This window comes from Lithobates pipiens, unplaced genomic scaffold, assembly GCF_037356315.1.
Source record: "Lithobates pipiens isolate NorthernLeopardFrog02 unplaced genomic scaffold, aLitPip1_a1.2 Scaffold_3, whole genome shotgun sequence".
In the NCBI taxonomy this organism is placed as follows: Eukaryota; Metazoa; Chordata; class Amphibia; order Anura; family Ranidae; genus Lithobates; species Lithobates pipiens.
Window position 1 is genome coordinate 282,453,688 of NW_027507790.1, and position 17,724 is coordinate 282,471,411.

The window sequence follows — 17,724 nt, forward strand, 5'->3', positions numbered from 1 at the left end:
AATAATCCAGAACAGCCAATGAGAAGTCAATACTCTTGGAGTTTTAGACTTCCTTCCTGTGCACCCTGTGTATAAATTCTCCCCTCCCCCTAAGGAGAATACCGTAGAGGGTGCACCACATTATGACTTGGGAGGACCGTAGCAGTAACCGGACAAATTTCGATCCGTCTATGGGCAGGCTGGTTGTATTGAAGTCAATCTATTGACTGGGGTTGGAGAAAATAAAATTTCTTAATGTATGGCCTGCTTAATGGTGACTCCACTGACTGCAGCACTTCGGAACGGTCAAAGGAAGAAGAAGAAGAGCACCTGTCACTCCACGGGACCAGAGACACCTGGATAAAAGATGGGGATAGAGGGATAAGGTTGTGCTCCAGTACAGGTCACGTGTCCAGAGTTGGGCTTTAAATTTGAAGGACATCTGTGAAGATCCGGGCATCCCCATGGCTGGAGGTCCCTTTTTAATATAATATAGAAGAGGGGTTCAGGATTCAGGTGTTGGGGAACAAATGTGGAAGGTGACCCTCAGCCAGGCAGACCACTCGGGAAGATGTGGACGAGGTACAGGACACAGGAAATGAGACATTTGAAGAGGAGGCAGATCAGACACTCCACAAGTCAACAGCTCGTCGTATTCACAAAGAACATATAAGAGGTTTTCTACCCACAGGACCCTAAATCATCTGAGTGTGGGTACATAGCTCCATCCCAGATACAGAACAATGGCGGCTGCCTAGGTCACCCCGACACAGGTCTGTTACTTCTCCCAGAACAGTGGTGGCAGATGTGTTCTGGGATTTTGGAGTGGCGGTAGCGGCAGGCTTGTTTTCTTGTATTTGGAGGGGCGGTGGCAGATGTCTGGGATGGCGGCCGTTGGCGGCCGTGTTCTGAAATTTGGAGGGGCGTTGGCGGCCGTGTTCTGAGATTTGGAGGAGCGTTGGTGGCCGTGTTCTGAAATTTGGAGGGGCGTTGGTGGCCGTGTTCTGAGATTTGGAGGGGCGTTGGCGGCCGTGTTCTGAAATTTGGAGGGGCGTTGGTGGCCGTGTTCTGAGATTTGGAGGGGCGTTGGTGGCCGTGTTCTGAAATTTGGAGGGGCGTTGGTGGCCGTGTTCTGAGATTTGGAGGGGCGTTGGTGGCCGTGTTCTGAAATTTGGAGGGGCGTTGTCGGCCGTGTTCTGAGATTTGGAGGGGCGTTGGCGGCCGTGTTCTGAGATTTGGAGGGGCGTTGGCGGCCGTGTTCTGAGATTTGGAGGGGCGGTGGCAGACGTGTTCTGGGATTTGGAGGGGCGTTGGCGGCCGTGTTCTGGGATTTGGAGGGGCGTTGGCGGCCGTGTTCTGAGATTTGGAGGGGCGGTGGCAGACGTGCTCTGGGATTTGGAGGGGCGTTGGCGGCCGTGTTCTGGGATTTGGAGGGGCGTTGGCGGCCGTGTTCTGCGGTTTGGAGGGGCGTTGGCGGCCGTGTTCTGCGGTTTGGAGGGGCGTTGGCGGCCGTGTTCTGCGGTTTGGAGGGGCGTTGGCGGCCGTGTTCTGGGATTTGGAGGGGCGTTGGCGGCCGTGTTCTGGGATTTGGAGGGGCGTTGGCGGCCGTGTTCTGGGATTTGGAGGGGCGTTGGCGGCCGTGTTCTGAGATTTGAAGGGGCGGTGGCGGCCGTGTTCTGGGGTTTGGAGGGGCGTTGGCGGCCGTGTTCTGGGGTTTGGAGGGGCATTGGCGGCCGTGTTCTGGGGTTTGGAGGGGCGTTGGCGGCCGTGTTCTGGGGTTTGGAGGGGCGTTGGCGGCCGTGTTCTGGGGTTTGGAGGGGCGTTGGCGGCCGTGTTCTGGGGTTTGGAGGGGCGTTGGCGGCCGTGTTCTGAGATTTGGAGGGGCGTTGGCGGCCGTGTTCTGGGATTTGAAGGGGCGGTGGCAGACGTGTTCTGGGATTTGAAGGGGCGGTGGCAGATGTGTTCTGGGATTTGAAGGGGCGGTGGCAGACGTGTTCTGGGATTTGAAGGGGCAGTGGCAGTTGTGTTCTGCGATTTGGAGGGGCGTTGGAGGCCATGATTTGGGATTTGGAAGGGTTGTGGAAGCCGTATCCTGGTATTTCGGAGGGGTGGTAGCTGCAGCCTTGTTTTTTTGTATTTGAAGGCAGATGTGTTGATGGCAGATGTGTTCTGGGATTGGGAGGGGCATTGGTAGCTGTGTTCTGTGATTTTTTTTTTTTTGGAGGTGCGGCAGCCTTGTTTTCTTGGATTTGGAGGGGTGGTGGCAGACGTGTCACACCCCCATTGGAGGGAAGAGTCTATTCTGCAGTCACACCCCCATAGAAGGGAGGAGTCTATGCTGCACCCACCACTTTGCAGTCACACCCCCATAAAAGGGAGGGGTCTATGCTGCACCCACACCCCCATAGAAGGGAGGAGTCTATGCTGCACCCACCACTCTGCAGCCACACCCCCATAGAAGGGAGGAGTCTATGCTGCACCCACCACTCCGCAGTCACACCCCCATAGAAGGGAGGGGCCTATGCTGCAGCCACACCCCTATAGAAGGGAGGAGTCTATGCTGCACCCACCACTCCGCAGTCACACCCCTATAGAAGGGAGGAGTCTATGCTGCATCCACCACTCTGCAGCCACACCCCCATAGAAGGGAGGAGTCTATGCTGCACCCACCACTCCGCAATCACACCCCTATAGAAGGGAGGAGTCTATGCTGCATCCACCACTCTGCAGCCACACCCCCATAGAAGGGAGGAGTCTACGCCGCACCCACCACTCCGCAGTCACACCCAAATATCACTCGGAGAGATTGTCAGATGTCACATTTATTAAGATTTCTAGTAGAAAATAAGACAGAATAGAATACTCAGCATATACAGAGGGGGGCGCCGGGCCCCCTTGCTCAGTGAACACATTTTTGGCCCCCAGGATTAGGCCTGGAAGCGGGGCCAGGTCCTCACAGTGTTGTAGAAGGTGTTTCCAGGACAGTCGGTGGCGGTGACGTTGCGATGTGCTTTCAGGATGTAGGCGGACTTGATGTAACCTCTGCTGACACCACAACTGATGAGATTCTTGACGGCATTCTGGGCGGCGGTGTTGGGGTTGTAGTCTGATAAAAGAATGCATGTAATCAGAGCAATGTTCACATCATTGGGCCCCTCCACCCAGCAGTGATATATCTAGAAGTGGATTCTGGTGTATGGAATCACTGGGAGGTTCCTTCCATCTCTGACAGTCCCCAGCAGTGAGATCGCTACATCGCTGTTCCTGACTTTGTTACCACCCACCTCTCTACTCTCCACAAGATAAAGGAAAATTCCATCAGGGATGGTGGGACCCCCTCATAATGACCACCCGAGGTGACCAGAGCTGGGAACTCATAGGCACAGATCTCATCTATATATGTAGCGCTGGCTCCTGACGAGCGGGCGCTATATGTTTTTCAAAGTTAAACTTCCTGGAACCCCAGTTGGGATTTGGGGCTAATTTACTAAATTTCTGATTTCAGTACCAGTCCAGCTGGGTTGCACTGGGTTCTCCTTGGCCACAGGTGTCGCCGTCACCGCCAGCAAGAGTAAGAACACAGTCTAGCTGGGTGTATTGAATGCCACGTTTCTTTTTCGGAACCAAGCCAGTGGGATGCCGACATCACGTGTCTGGGGGTCCGGATAATATTTTCTGTCCTCCTGACCAGCCCCATGGCCCTCCTGGTCTGGGGTGCGGAACCATGCATTTCCAAGTCTCAGGGCTGGCTAGCCCGAGGCAACACAACTGCAGGGACAGGCCTGACTGGATCTCGGGGCCTATTGATTCAAAGGTGGTCCAGGGCTGTCTCATCTGAAGGGAGAGGCCCAGCAACTGGAGAAACCCCAGAGGAGGACACTTCAGGAGAAGGCCGTGCGCAAGGCTGGCTTCTCTGAAGGAGCCTGGAGGCTCAGTTGAAGGACACTTCATAGATCTACACTCGTACGGTATCTCCGGATCGGCTGAGAGATACTGGTACCGTATGATAGCTCTACAAATATTTTCTATAAGAGACTTTCCATTTTTGCAGTCCAAAGTACCTGAACTTATTCCTAACCCTCTACACTAAACTGAGACACTCTGTTTCTGCTTCAAATAAATAACCCAAAAGAAGATTCAGTGTCAGTTTCCACAGTTCTTTGGGCCATCAACCACGGGAAACCCTAGATGGAGAAGCAATCAAGAAGGTAACGGAAAAGCTGGCCATACACCTATAGATTATCTGCAGATTTTCTATGGTTAGATGGAAAAAGTGCAACAGATTTCTCCATCTTCACTAAACGGTGTGGAAGGAGGAATATCCCACTTTTTCCATCTAACCAGAGAAAATCTGCAGATAATCTATAGGTGTATGGCCAGCTTAAGCCCAATAAAACCAGCAGCTCCTTCAAGAGGAAGTAAACCCTTCCAAACAACTTGGACCTATAGGTAAGCCTAGATTAAGGCTTACCTGTAGGTCCAAGCAATATCTCCTAAACCTATATGGTTTAGGAGATTTTTGGCCAAAAATGGGCACCGCTGTCTACGGCGCATGCGCCGTAGACAGCGGCGCGCATGCGCACTAAATGCGGCAAATCCAAGAATGGATTTGCCAAATTTGTCGACTCCCGTGCGCATGCGCGGGAGTGACGTCATCGCGGCTTCGCCGTATGACAGCGGCGGAGCTGCGAGGCGCGACTCCCGTGCGCATGCGCGGGAGTGACGTCATCGCGGTTGCGCCGATGTGATTCGTCGGAGCTGCGAGGCCGCCACAAGCAACATGGATGCGGCGGACTACAGGGGACAGCGGCGACTTCGCTGGCTCCTGTGTCAGGTAAGTGACACATAATGAGCTACTATGCGATGCATAGTAGTCCATTATGCTTTACCTTTGCAGGGAAAAAAAGAGGAAGTAAACCCATCAGGGTTTACTTCCTCTTTCAGGGGTCAGTGCTTCATATAGATTCAGTAAATTGTTAGGAGGTTTAACTCTCCAACCCAACACTGATCCACCATTTGTGGGTGAAGAGACCCTTTAAGCAAGTACACTGGTACAATTCTGCAGTAACATGATTGGACAACCACTGAAACATTTCTCTGCTGCCGCCTTATTGGCCATCTGTGGCCTGCTCCAGTACTGACCCCATATACTAATCACTGCAAGCACGGCTCGCCCCCGGGGAGTCATTCAAGGCAGATGACTAGGGTTGGAGGACTATGGATAGAGAGTTAGGAGTAGGGATAGAGGTATAGCGTTAGGGGACTAGGGTTAGATTAAGAGGGTTAGAGGACTGGGATAGAAGCCTAGGGTTAGAGTTAGAGGGCTGGGGTTAGATTAGGAGGGTTTGAAGACTGGGATAGAGGCCTAGACTTAGAGGATTAGGGTTAGAGGTTGGGTACTAGGGAGGGTTAAAGGACTAGGGATAGATGGTTAGAGGACTAGGTTTAGATTAAGAGGGTTAGAGGACTGGTGTTAGGGGACTAGGGATGGAGGACGAGGGTTAGTTTAAGAGGGTAAGAGGACTGGAATAGAGGACTAGAGTTAGTTAGATGGTTAGAGGACAAGGCCTAGGGAATAGAGGGTTAGAGTTAAGTTTAGCAGTTTAGGGTTAGGATCAGAGGAAGGACTTAAAGAATCTGAGGAGTGACATCACCAGGAGATCATTTGACACAACTTACTCATAAAGGATCCAAAGACGCTGATGCCGATGGAGTTGGAGTTGTAATTAGGAGCGTGAGCTCCAACGGATGTCCAGCCACGGCCCTCATATGCCTGACCGTCCTCTCCAACAAGGAAACTGTAGGAAATGAGACACGTTAATTGGAAAGTCTGAGCCTCAGGCTCTAAGAACAGCTGACCTAAGAATAAGGCACCGTAGGATGTGGGTAGGTCGTGTCGGGTCCTGGGTTTGTCCTAATGGTTTTTCTATAGAATAATACTGCAGTAGTGTCCAGTACAAGTCATCTGGTTACCGGGCCAAGCTCCTACTCACCAGAGGACCCCCACAATTCCCTTGGTTTGTAGTCCCCAATCTAGAACTGATTCGCCATCCCACCAATAAATTCTCCAGATACAATGATTCCAATGTAACTTCAAGGAGATTGAATTGAGGATCCGATGTTTCTAGTATTTTACCATTTTTATCAGGCACAGGACTGGCAGCTGCTATAAATCCACCATAAAGGACACCGAACCTCAAACCTGCCGAAACATTCCAACTTCTATAGTCCTGAAATGCTGCAAATTATGGAAAGTCCAGAAAACTGCCATACAGCGTGACCACCCATGATGTACTGTCCAGCTGGGCGTGATCAGGGCCCTGAAGTCCAGGATGGTCAGGGGCCCCTGGCTGCTGCAGCATTTTCAGATGCCAGATGCGTGTGAGGACACAGCACTGCTTGTGCTCAGATCCTCGGCCTCGCTCCTCATACACTTATATATGCATTTTATCTATTCATTGATTGCACATAGAGCTCCTACAATTCACACTTTATCTATTGTACATTCTCCGCCCTCAGGGAGCTCACAGTCTTAGGGCCCTATCCACGTACATACGCATATTAGGGCCAATATATAGAGGAGCCAAATATCCTACCAGCATGTCCTTGAAGTGTGGGAGTAGACCTGAGTGCCTGGAGGAAACCCACACAGGGAGAACATGCAGACTCCATGCAACTAAAACACAGGGCTATGCAACGCAATGCAAGGATAAAAAAAGTTTGCTTTGTGATTTATTTTGTGACCTACAGGGTGTGATGTCACAGGGAATCCTAGCGCAAGTCAGTGTGAATTCACCATAAGATTTGGAGACAGTCAGGCAACCAGCATTTTCAAAAGGAGGTCAGCGATGACAGGCTTCATCGTTTACTTCATACACGATCTATCTAATGGGGTCCTGCGGTACTAGTGTCATCTAAAGTCAGCTCTAGGTCATAAGACCTGCAGTATTGGTGCATTGAAAGGAGCAGAATCTTCAGACACTTCACTCTTCACATGACTTTACTGATGTCAGTTCCGCACTACAGGACACCTGGAACCCTCAAAATAAACCTCTAATACAGTATATACAGAGGTCTTCACTTCAGAGGCCATGTGGTATTATGTGGTATCCTACCAATATATAGAGGTCTTCTGAGGGTCTATAGCACCATGGAAAGTCCCACCAATATAAAGAGGTCTTCTGAGGGTCTATAAAACCATGGAAAGCCCCTACCAATATATAGAGGTCTTCTGAGGGTCTATAGCACCATGGAAACCCTACATATAGAGGTCTTCTGAGGGTCTATAGCACCATGCAAACCCTACATATAGAGGTCTTCTGAGGGTCTATAGCACCATGCAAACCCTACATATAGAGGTCTTCTGAGGGTCTATAGCACCATGGAAACCCTACATATAGAGGTCTTCTGAGGCTCTATAGCACCATGGAAACCCTACATATAGAGGTCTTCTGAGGGTCTATAGCACCATGGAAACCCTACATATAGAGGTCTTCTGAGGGTCTATAGCACCATGGAAACCCTACATATAGAGGTCTTCTGAGGGTCTATAGCACCATGGAAAGTCCCACCAATATAAAGAGGTCTTCTGAGGGTCTATAGTACCATGGAAACCCCACCAATATATAGATGTCTTCTGCGGGTTTATAGCACCATGTAAAGCCCCACCAATATATAGAGGTCTTCTGAGGGTCTATAGGCAGTGTTTCTCAACTCCAGTCCTCAAGGCGCCCCAACAGGTCATGTTTTCAGGCTTTCCATTATTTTGCACAGGTGATTTGATTAGTTTCACTGCCGTAGTAATTACCACAGCTGTTTTTACCTGCAAGAAATCCTGAAAGCATGACCTGTTGGGGCTCCTTGAGGACTGGAGTTGAGAAACACTGGTCTATAGCACCATGGAAACCCCACCAATATATAGAGGTCTTCTGCGGGTCTATAACATCATGGATAGCCCCACCAATATATAGAGGTCTTCTGAGGGTCTATAGCACCATGGAAACCCCAACAATATATAGATGTCTTCTGAGGGTCTATAGCACCATGGAAACCCCACCAATATATAGAGGTCTTCTGCGGGTCTATAACATCATGGAAACCCCAACAATATATAGAGGTCTTCTGAGGGTCTATAGCACCATGGAAACCCAAACAATATAAAGAGGACTTCTGAGGGTCTATAGCACCATGGAAAGCCCCAATCAATTTATAGAGATCTCTGAAAGTCATGTTGTGCCATGGGTAGCCCCACTTACAAGGTTTGGCCAGAAAGTAATCAGAATTTTTTTTTTTTACATTTTTATTGAAAAATTAAAAAAAATTTCCTTCAAAGTCTGTACCTTATGAGTATACACAACGCTCCCATTGATTTTTCCATCCCTGGAAGTCTTCAAGTAGGACAGCGTTCAGAGCCTGCGTAGTGGCTCTTTGGATGTTATCCACACTACCAAAAACAGCGTCCTTTCTTATGTTCAAATCTCGAGTCACGATTTCATGAACAATTGACTTGGTAATTCCCATTTCTTCTGAAATCATTCTGACAGTGAGCCGTTGGTCACGGTTAAGAACAGACCTCACTGCATCCACATTCTGTTCCCTTTTTGATTGACGGCTCACTATCAGAATGATTGCAGAGGAGATGGGAAATACCAAGTCAATTGTTCATGAAATCGTGACTCGAGATTTGAACATAAGAAAGGACACCATATAACATCCAAAGAGCCACTGCGCAGGCTCTGAACGCTGTCCCACTTGAAGACTTCCAGGGATGCCATAAGGAATGGAAAAATCGATGGGAGCGTTGTCTACACTCACAAGGTGCAAATGTTGAAGAAGACAGTGTTCAATTGTAACATTTTTCAATAAAACATTAAAAAATATAAATTTCGAATTACTTTCTGGACACACCTCGTTTATCTAGAGATCTCTGAAAGTCATGTGGCGCCATGGGAAGCCACACTGATACATAAAGGGCTTTAGTAGATCTCTAGTGCCATATGAAGCCTTGTTTACGATCCATAGATTTGTTTTGACATAACCATCTTATACATTGTCTTTTGCCATAATGCCCCTCGCATTCCCCATATTGCCCCTCATATTCCCCATAATGCCCCCAGTATTCCCCATAAAGCTTTCTGTATTCCCCGTAATGCCCCTCGCATTCCCCGCAATGCCCCTCATATTCCCCATAATGCCGCCTGTATTCCCCATAATGCCCCTCAAATTCCCCATAATGCCCCCTGTATTCCCCATAATGCCCTGGATGCCCCATAATGTCCCCTGTATTTCCCACAATGCCCTCTATATTCCCCACAATACCCACTGTATTGCTCACAATGCCCCCTGTATTTCTCATAATGTCTCCTGTTTTCCCCATAATGCCTCCTATATGCCCCATAATGCCCCCTGTATTTCCCACAATGCCCCCTATATTCCCCATAATGCCCCCTGTATTGCCCATAATGCCTCCTGTATGCCCCATAATGCCCCCTGTATTTCCCACAATGCCCCCTGTATTGCCCATAATCATACCTCCCAAAATTTTGAGTTGGGAATGAGGGACACCTACTAGCAAACGTATGTATAGGACACACACCTGCCACCCCCCCTTAAAGGAGAATTAACCCCCCAAAAAAGGTTAATTAAATCCACAAGTGCTTTTTTTTACCACTGCCATTACTTTATATTGGCTTTTAAAAATTTACAAACGCAGCAATTTAGAAATCAGATGAAGGTTTAGTACTGGGAAACACTATTTGAAAGCTAAAAAGTGCATTTTATATACAACTATATATATCGGAGGAATGAGGGACAGAGGGACATTGCTCCAAATCAGGGACAGTCCCATCGAAATCAGGGACAGATGAGAGCTATGCCCATATTGCCTCCTGTATGCCCCATAACGCCCCCTGTATTGCCCATAATGCCCCCTGTATTCCCTTTAATGCCCCCTTTATTCTCAATAATGCCCCCCTGTATCCCCCATAATGCCCCCTGCATCGCCCATAATGCCCCCCTGTATTCCCCATAATGCCCCCTGTATTCCCCATAATGCCCCCCTGTATTCCCCATAACGCCCCCTGCATACCCCATAATGCCTCCTGTATTTTACAATGTTTGGCAGTGGCTGTAGAGCTCAGTGCTCAGACATCATGTGATCTGTGACATCATCGCTGACCAATAGCAGAGTGAGGTGGTTTTGGTACGGTCATGCATACACATCCTTGGGGTACATTGTGCTATCCTCAGCATTCTCCCCACTGTTCTATTGGGATTTGGGGGGGGGGGGAGGTAACAGCCAGGGGTCATCACAGACACCAGAGGAGGGATGGAAATCATCAACAATACAACCTCTGGAAGATCATTCCAAAAAATTGGATGCTGGATTGCTTAGGCTGGGGGATGGGCAGGACATGCCTGGCGCTGGGTGAAGGGCAACCAATTAATAAAAATACGACAACTTTGCCTCATCACTGCTCCCCACCCCTCCCCCCACTCCAGAGCACCCCCCTTCTAAGAGCGATCAGGCAGGGGCATCTGTTGGAGGTCACCCATTGTGATAGCGGCAATAAACATAGAACAATGTTGGTTGTTACATGAGGCGGTGCGCTTTATCTTGTAAGATGTCCGCTCTCAGCAGCATGTAGAGGGCAGACAAAGATGGCCACCAATTGGCAGACACCTCTCTGAGAGCTCCACCTATCCAATTCCCACCTTGGAGGACCCGCTGTCTATCCCTGACTTGGCCAATGAATGGGAAATACAGCAATTCTCCTTCCATTTTACCTACATAGGAGTAATGCACGAACGTTCCGCGATAATAAGAAGTACGAGGATTGGAAACGATCGCTAACGCTCTCTAGTCAACCAATAGAAGGCCGGCTGCCCTTCTATGTATGATGATCCCCCCCCAAGTCCTCAGTTATGGTCGGGTCATCTACACACCAGTGATGGCTTTGATGGCATCTTCACCATTCATCTTACTTGTATCCGATGTCACACCAGCCGTTGCTGTTCATGTGGTAGTTCTGTATATTCTTGGCTTGGGTGATGCAGGCGGACTGGGTGGAGCAGGCAGTTCCCTCAGTGTGGTGAACGACCACATAGGTGACGGGAGTGGCCATGGCGGTGCGGCAGGTTGCGGCACGTCCTCCCCATTGGGACTTGGTCAGGATGGTGGGGCAGCCTGCAGGATAAATGACAGTATGAGTTGTTGTTGTCATGCCTTTCCCCTGAGTACTATGGTGACCCCATCCCCTCTCTGGCCGAGGAGCCATGATTACCCACCTTGGGGTAACAATAGACAACTGTACTATAGAATGGAGAAGAGGAAACATGGAGCTAATCATGGTCCTCAACTAGACTGGAAGTTCCATTCTTCTAGAGCTCTGTCAGAGGAGTGAATTCAAGTCTCCCCCAAAGACAGCCAACCAAGCCTTGTGACCACACAGGTAGGTACTCACCATAAGTGACCACACAGGTAGGTACTCACCATAAGTGACCACACAGGTAGGTACTCGCCATAAGTGACCACACAGGTAGGTACTCACCATAAGTGACCACACAGGTAGGTACTCGCCATAAGTGACCACACAGGTAGTAGAGCTGTAGAATAAGGGTACCAATGGCCCTCCTGTACAGGACCCGGAATCAGATGGGGGCAGGGAGAGTGGTCCTCTCTATGGCTCTCTTTGCAGCAGATGAAAGCTGGCTTCTTCTCCTTTCCTTCCTATCAGCTTTCATCTGCTACAAAGAGAGCCATAGAGAGGACCACTCTCCCTGCACCCATCTGATTCCGGGTCCTGTAAAAGAGGGCCGTTGGTACTGCTTTATCTACAGCTCTACTACCTGTGTGGTCACTTATGGTGAGTACCTACCTGTGTGGTCACAAGGCTTGGTTGGATGTCTTTGGGGGAGACTTGAATTCATTCCTCTGATAGAGCTCTAGAAGAATGGAACTTCCATGATTAGCTCCATGTTTCCTCTTCTCCTTTCTATAGTCGGTTGTCCATTGCACCATACGTTTTTCCTTGTGTGCCCACCCCCACAGCACTTCCGGCTTCCCTCCTCTTCTTCCCACCAGCAAGTACACAATGGGATCCTTCAGGATATAGAGAGGGGGGAGGGTTGGGTTAATATGTCCCATTTACCAGCCCCTTCTTTACCTAAGTGAACCCAATGAGTGATCGGTACCAATCCCTCACCGTGTTCATTCATAACTGAAGAAAAGTTAACTATGTTGATCTGGAGGTGGCCTGTCAGGTTGGCTGTATGGGGCCCATGGTTTCTAACAGCAGCCCTGCAGGTATGTATTCACCATAAATGACCATGCAGGTACGTCGTACTCACCATAAGTGACCGCGCAGAGGACAGCGAGGAGGGCGAGGGTACGCAGCATGATGAGAGTCACCTGCAGGAAAGACAGACAGGTGAGAGATGTGAAGGCACAGAGGGGTCTCTGGATATAGGACTGTTCTTCTGCAGGACTTACCTGTCTCAGGTAGGTTGAGTAGTACAAGTTCTGCTTGCTGGAGGTTTCCCTTTTATTCCCTGGGGTGGAGGGGCGTCGATATCAGGTGACTGGTGATTGTCGTTATATAACACTCCGATGACATAACTCATCTGGAAATATTTCCCATCACACTCACCATTATAGAACATTGAGTTCAGTACAGAGCTAAGGAAAAATAAAGTGCAAATCACACCTCACCCCGCAGAGAGTTCCTCCATCCTCTGCACCCGGCCCCGCGGCCCTGAGACGCTGATAACAGAAGAATGTATTTTTGAGGTTTGTAAACCAGATTTCTATACATATCAGAGGTCACCCCTCACAACACGTGCGGCTTTCCCGGCAGATAACAATGGCGGCTTCTATACCTTATAATGAGGTTTCTTCGAGAATATAATATCTCCTTATAACAGCTCATGAGTGCCGATGCCTATTTGGTCATTGGTCCTGCTGCTGCCAATCACAGCCAGTGAGGAGGGGGAGGGGGGTCCGAGCCACACTCTGTGTGTCAATGGACACACACAGAGTCAGCTCAGGAGTAGTGATGGACGAACTTCCGACGGGACGTTTCGCGAACGCGGCCGATAGTTAGCGAACCGTAACGTTCGCGGCGGGCCCCATTGACTTCAATGGGAGGCGAACTTTGCAAACCGCAGGTCAAATTTGCAGCCACAAAATAATTAATAGCTGTGCAAACATAGTCCCACCACATGGCCAATGACATAATACATGTATGAGGTGAATTTGGGATCGACAACTACAAGCATTCTTTTTTTATTTGTTGTGACAATTCAGGACTGTGGAGTGCATGAAGGCAATGGAGGAGACGGAAGGTCAGGGACCAGGGTAGGCAAAAAAGAGGGTGCAGGAAATGATCACTAGCAGTGTGACATACAGCAATGACACCTGCACCGTGATAGAGGCATCTGACACCAGCACCGTGATAGAGAGCACTGACATCAGCAGCGTGACATAAAGCACTGACGCCAGCACCGTGATATACAGCACTGACAGCAGCACCGTGATATACAGCACTAACACCAGCACCGTGATATACAGCACTGACAGCAGCACCGTGATAGAGCACTGACATCAGCAGTGTGACATAAAGCACTCACACCAGCACCGTGATATACAGCACTGACACCTGCACCGTAAGCAGCCCCAGGAGGGTGTCAGCATAGCACAGGGATGGTGGGAGCCCCTCATAATAAGCAGCCCCAGGAGGAAGTCAGCACAGCACAGGGATGGTGGGAGCCCCTCATAATGAGCATAGCACAGGGATGGTGGGAGCCCCTCATAATGAGCATAGCACAGGGATGGTGGGAGCCCCTCATAATAAGCAGCCCCAGTAGAAATATGACACCGCTCAACCTCTTCAAAGAGGAGGGTACGGGCATATAGTACGGTGGGCTTTTTTTGGACAAGGAAGTGAGCCAAATGAAGAAAGAAGGTCTCTGTGCTCGATTAAAAAAATTGTTTATAGACATATACATGGTCTACTGGTCACATGTGTTGAATTCCTCCGAGATCCATGCCTCATTCATTTTTAGAAATGTGAGGTAGTTAACACTGTCGTGAGCTAGGCGAGTACGCTTATCGGTCACGATCCCCCCTGCTGCGCTGAACGTCCTTTCGGACAGGACACTGGACGAGGGGCAAGCCAACAGTTCAATTGAAAATTGGGCAAGCTCTGGCCAGAGGCCAAGCCTGTCCACCCAGTAGTCCAGGGGTTCATCACTCCTCAGAGCGTGCACATCGGCCGTTAACCCGATGTAGTCAGACACCTGATGGTCTAGGCGTTCCCTGATGCTGGATACGGATGACACCTGTCGAGGGGTCGGCTGAAAGAATGACCTCATATCCAAAGTCACCAACACATCTTCAAACCGGCCTCTTCTTGCAGGCGCTGTTGGATTGGTACCCGCAACTCCTTCTCTGGGAGTGGGAATTGCTCCTCTGCCAGCGCACGCAAAAGCAGAATGCAGCATTTCTCGAAGCAAGGCCTGGAAGTGCTGCATTCTGACAGCCCTCTGTGACGGCGGTAACATTTCTGCCATTTTGTGTTTGTACCGGGGGTCTAAGTACGTTGCCACCCAGTACTGGTCCTTGACCCTTATGCTTTTTATACGGGGGTCCCTATTAAAACACTGGAGCATGAAGGCCCCCATTTGCACTAAACTGGAAGCGGTGTGGTGGCCTGGCTCCTGCTCATCATCCAGGATAATGTCGTCCTCTTCATTCTCCTCTCCCCATCCACGCACAACAGGGATCCCAGAAAGGTTTAAAGCATGCTCTTCTTGCTCCTGCTCATCCGCCCCGGCACCATCCTCCTCTGACTCCTCATCAGACTCCTATTGTTGACTTGTCTCAGATAGAGTAGCCCCCCCTGGGAATTCATCCAGCATTGCGACTTCCTCATCTTCCCGCTCCTGCTCCTCCACAGCTTGATCAATGACACGACGCAATGCACGCTCCATAAAGAAGGCATAAGGTACCATGTCACTGATGGCGCCATGGCTGCGACTGACCAGTTTGGTGATCTCCTCAAATGGCCGCAGAAGTCTGCATGCGTCGCGCATGAGCAGCCACTGGCGCGGTGAAAAAAACCCCAGCTCCCCAGAACCTGTTCTGCCGCAGAGTTCATACAGGTAGACGTTAACTGCACGTTTCTGCTGGAGCAGCCTATCAAGCATATAGAAGGTTGAGTTCCATCGCGTCGGGCAATCGCAAATAAGACGTCTGACCGGCAGATTGTGTCGCTGCTGAATGTCAGCAAGGCGAGCCATGGCCGTGTAAGATCTTCTGAAATGGGCCGAGATTTTCCTTGCCTGCCGCAAGATGTCCTGGACCCCAGGGTATTTGACAACGAATCGCTGCACGACCAAGTTTAAGACGTGTGCCATGCATGGCACGTGCGTGATTTTGCCCTGTTTCAATGTGCTAAGCAGATTGGCACCGTTGTCACAAACCACTTTACCAACTGTCAAATTGAGCGGTGTTAGCCACTGATCTGCCTGTGAACGCAAAGCTGAAAGGAGTGCCGGGCCAGTGTGGCTCTTGGCTTCCAGGCACAACAGACGCAGCACGGCATGGCAATGTCTCACCTGGCATGTCGAATAGGTTCTGGGGAGCTTGGGCGGCGCAGCGGAAGAGAAGCTAGCAGCGGAAAAGGAGGAGTCAGCTGAGGAGGAGAGGGAGGAGGATGGAGTAGGAGGAGGAGGAGAAGAAGAGTCAGGCCTGCATGCAATCCGTGGCGGTAAAACCAAATCTACACGGGTGCCACGGGTTACATGCTTGACGGCCGTCAGAAGGTTCACCCAGTGGGCAGTAAAAGTGATATACCTTCCCTGCCCGTGTTTGCTAGACCACGTGTCTGTGGTCAGATGTATCTTGGCACCGACACTGTGTGCCAGAGATACATTCACTTGCCGCTGAACATGGCCATATAGCTCTGGGATGCCCTTCTCTGAGAAATACTTCCTTCCTGGGACCTTCCATTGTGGTGTTCCAATGGCCACAAATTTGCGAAAGGCCTCCGAGTCCACCAGTTTATATGGCAGTAGTTGGCGGGCTATCAGTTCTGACAAGCCAGCCATCAACCGTTGGGCAAGAGGGTTATCCGGCGTTATCATTTTTTTACGCTCGAACATTAGGCCCACGGAAGCCTGCCTTTTTGCAGAAAAACGTGAGCTTGGCGTGATGGAAGGTGGAGTGGAGGACAATTGTGAGGAGAGAGGAGAAGGAGAAGTAGAAGACGAGGCTGGACGGTGAGAGCCTGCAGTGGGGCTTTGTGTGTTCCGTTGCTCCCACTGGGCTCGGTGATGGCAGCTCATGTGCCTTCTTAAGGCGGTCGTCCCTAGGTGAGTGTTGGGCTTACCGCGACGAATACGTTGACTGCAAAGATTGCAGATGGCAACGCTATTGTCAGCAGCGGACACGTTAAAAAAAGCCCACACTGCGGAGCCATGTGCCGGTCCCCTGGGAGCGCCAGATGTGACCGTACATGGTCGATGACTCGCTCCTGATACATTTGCAGTCTGCTTTGTCCCTCCTGTGCAATGTAAGTTATTCCTGCTTCTCCTCCCTATCTGCTGGTCCATATCTCCCTCTGAACTCCCCTCCACTTCCTCTCTTGTGGGCACCCACGTGACATCACTAGACACGTCATCATCAACGTCACCTTCCCCACCGCTATAAGTAGAGATCTCGGAGTAGGCAGCAACACCGGGGACCAACCTCCTCCTTGGGCTGATCTGGGTACTGTCGTCAGACTGCTGAGTGGCGGTTCTTGCTACCTCCTCTTCCTGATCCAATACCAAGAGTGGCTGCGCATCGGAAATGTCTTGATATGGATCGGAAAATAATTCCTGTGACTCAAGCGGAAGGTATGTGGTGGTGGTGTTGTTGGTGGTAGTGTCTTTGGGGGTGCACATAGCAGAGAGTGAAGAAGAGGGTGCAGATCGAGAGGATGAGGAGGGTGCAGAAGAGTAAGGCTGAGTGAGTCACTCAACCAAGTCTGGTGTGTCCTTTAAAGTAATTGAACGCACCTTCTGCAACTTCCCACTTTGGCTCAAGCCTGTTTCGCCTGCCCTACCCCTACCACCCCTGCGGAAGGGCCTGCCTCTTCCTCTGCCTGTCATTTTTTAAATGACCCTGAAGGACTGCTGCAGTATAGGGCAGCGGTCAGCAGTAGTGCACCTCAACCCTATGTATTGTGGACTGATACCAGTCCTTATAGAATGGCAGACTGTACCTCACTCAACCCTATGTACTGTAGTACCCTATACCTTACCAGTCCTTATAAGGACTTTTGTGGACCAAGTAGGTTGTGTGTGAGTGATTAGCAGACTGTACGTCAGTCCCTATACCGATGAAGGACTGCTGCAGTATAGGGCAGCGGTCAGCAGTAGTGCACCTCAACCCTATGTATTGTGTACCTATACCAGTCCTTATAGAGTAGCAGACTGTACCGCACTCAACCATATGTACTGTAGCACCCTAGACAGACCAAGTTAACAGTCCTTATAAAGCCCCGTACACACTATCAGATTGTCTGCTGAGTTTTTCCTTCAGATTTACCAAAACCATGTAGTAGAAGGGCCTGCCTGATTGCATACACATTAAAACTCCTAAGGTTTGACCTTATATTATATGGTTTTGGTAAATCTGAAGGAAAAACTCAGCAGACAATCTGATAGTGTGTACGGGGCTTAAGGAGCTTTGTGGAACAAGTA

At 50.0% G+C, this 17,724-nt stretch overlaps 1 protein-coding gene across 1 annotated transcript; it reads right to left on the reverse strand.

The window, feature by feature from the left end:
- Positions 1 to 2,785: 2,785 nt before the first annotated feature.
- LOC143941183 (peptidoglycan-recognition protein SC2-like) lies at positions 2,786 to 12,654 on the reverse strand. The gene is given in 6 exon segments (XM_077463212.1): positions 2,786 to 3,085; positions 5,659 to 5,777; positions 10,963 to 11,164; positions 12,328 to 12,388; positions 12,470 to 12,513; positions 12,516 to 12,654. Coding segments are annotated over 6 exon segments (729 nt in total). The 5' UTR covers positions 12,640 to 12,654; the 3' UTR covers positions 2,786 to 2,906.
- Between the last annotated feature and the right edge of the window lie 5,070 nt (positions 12,655 to 17,724).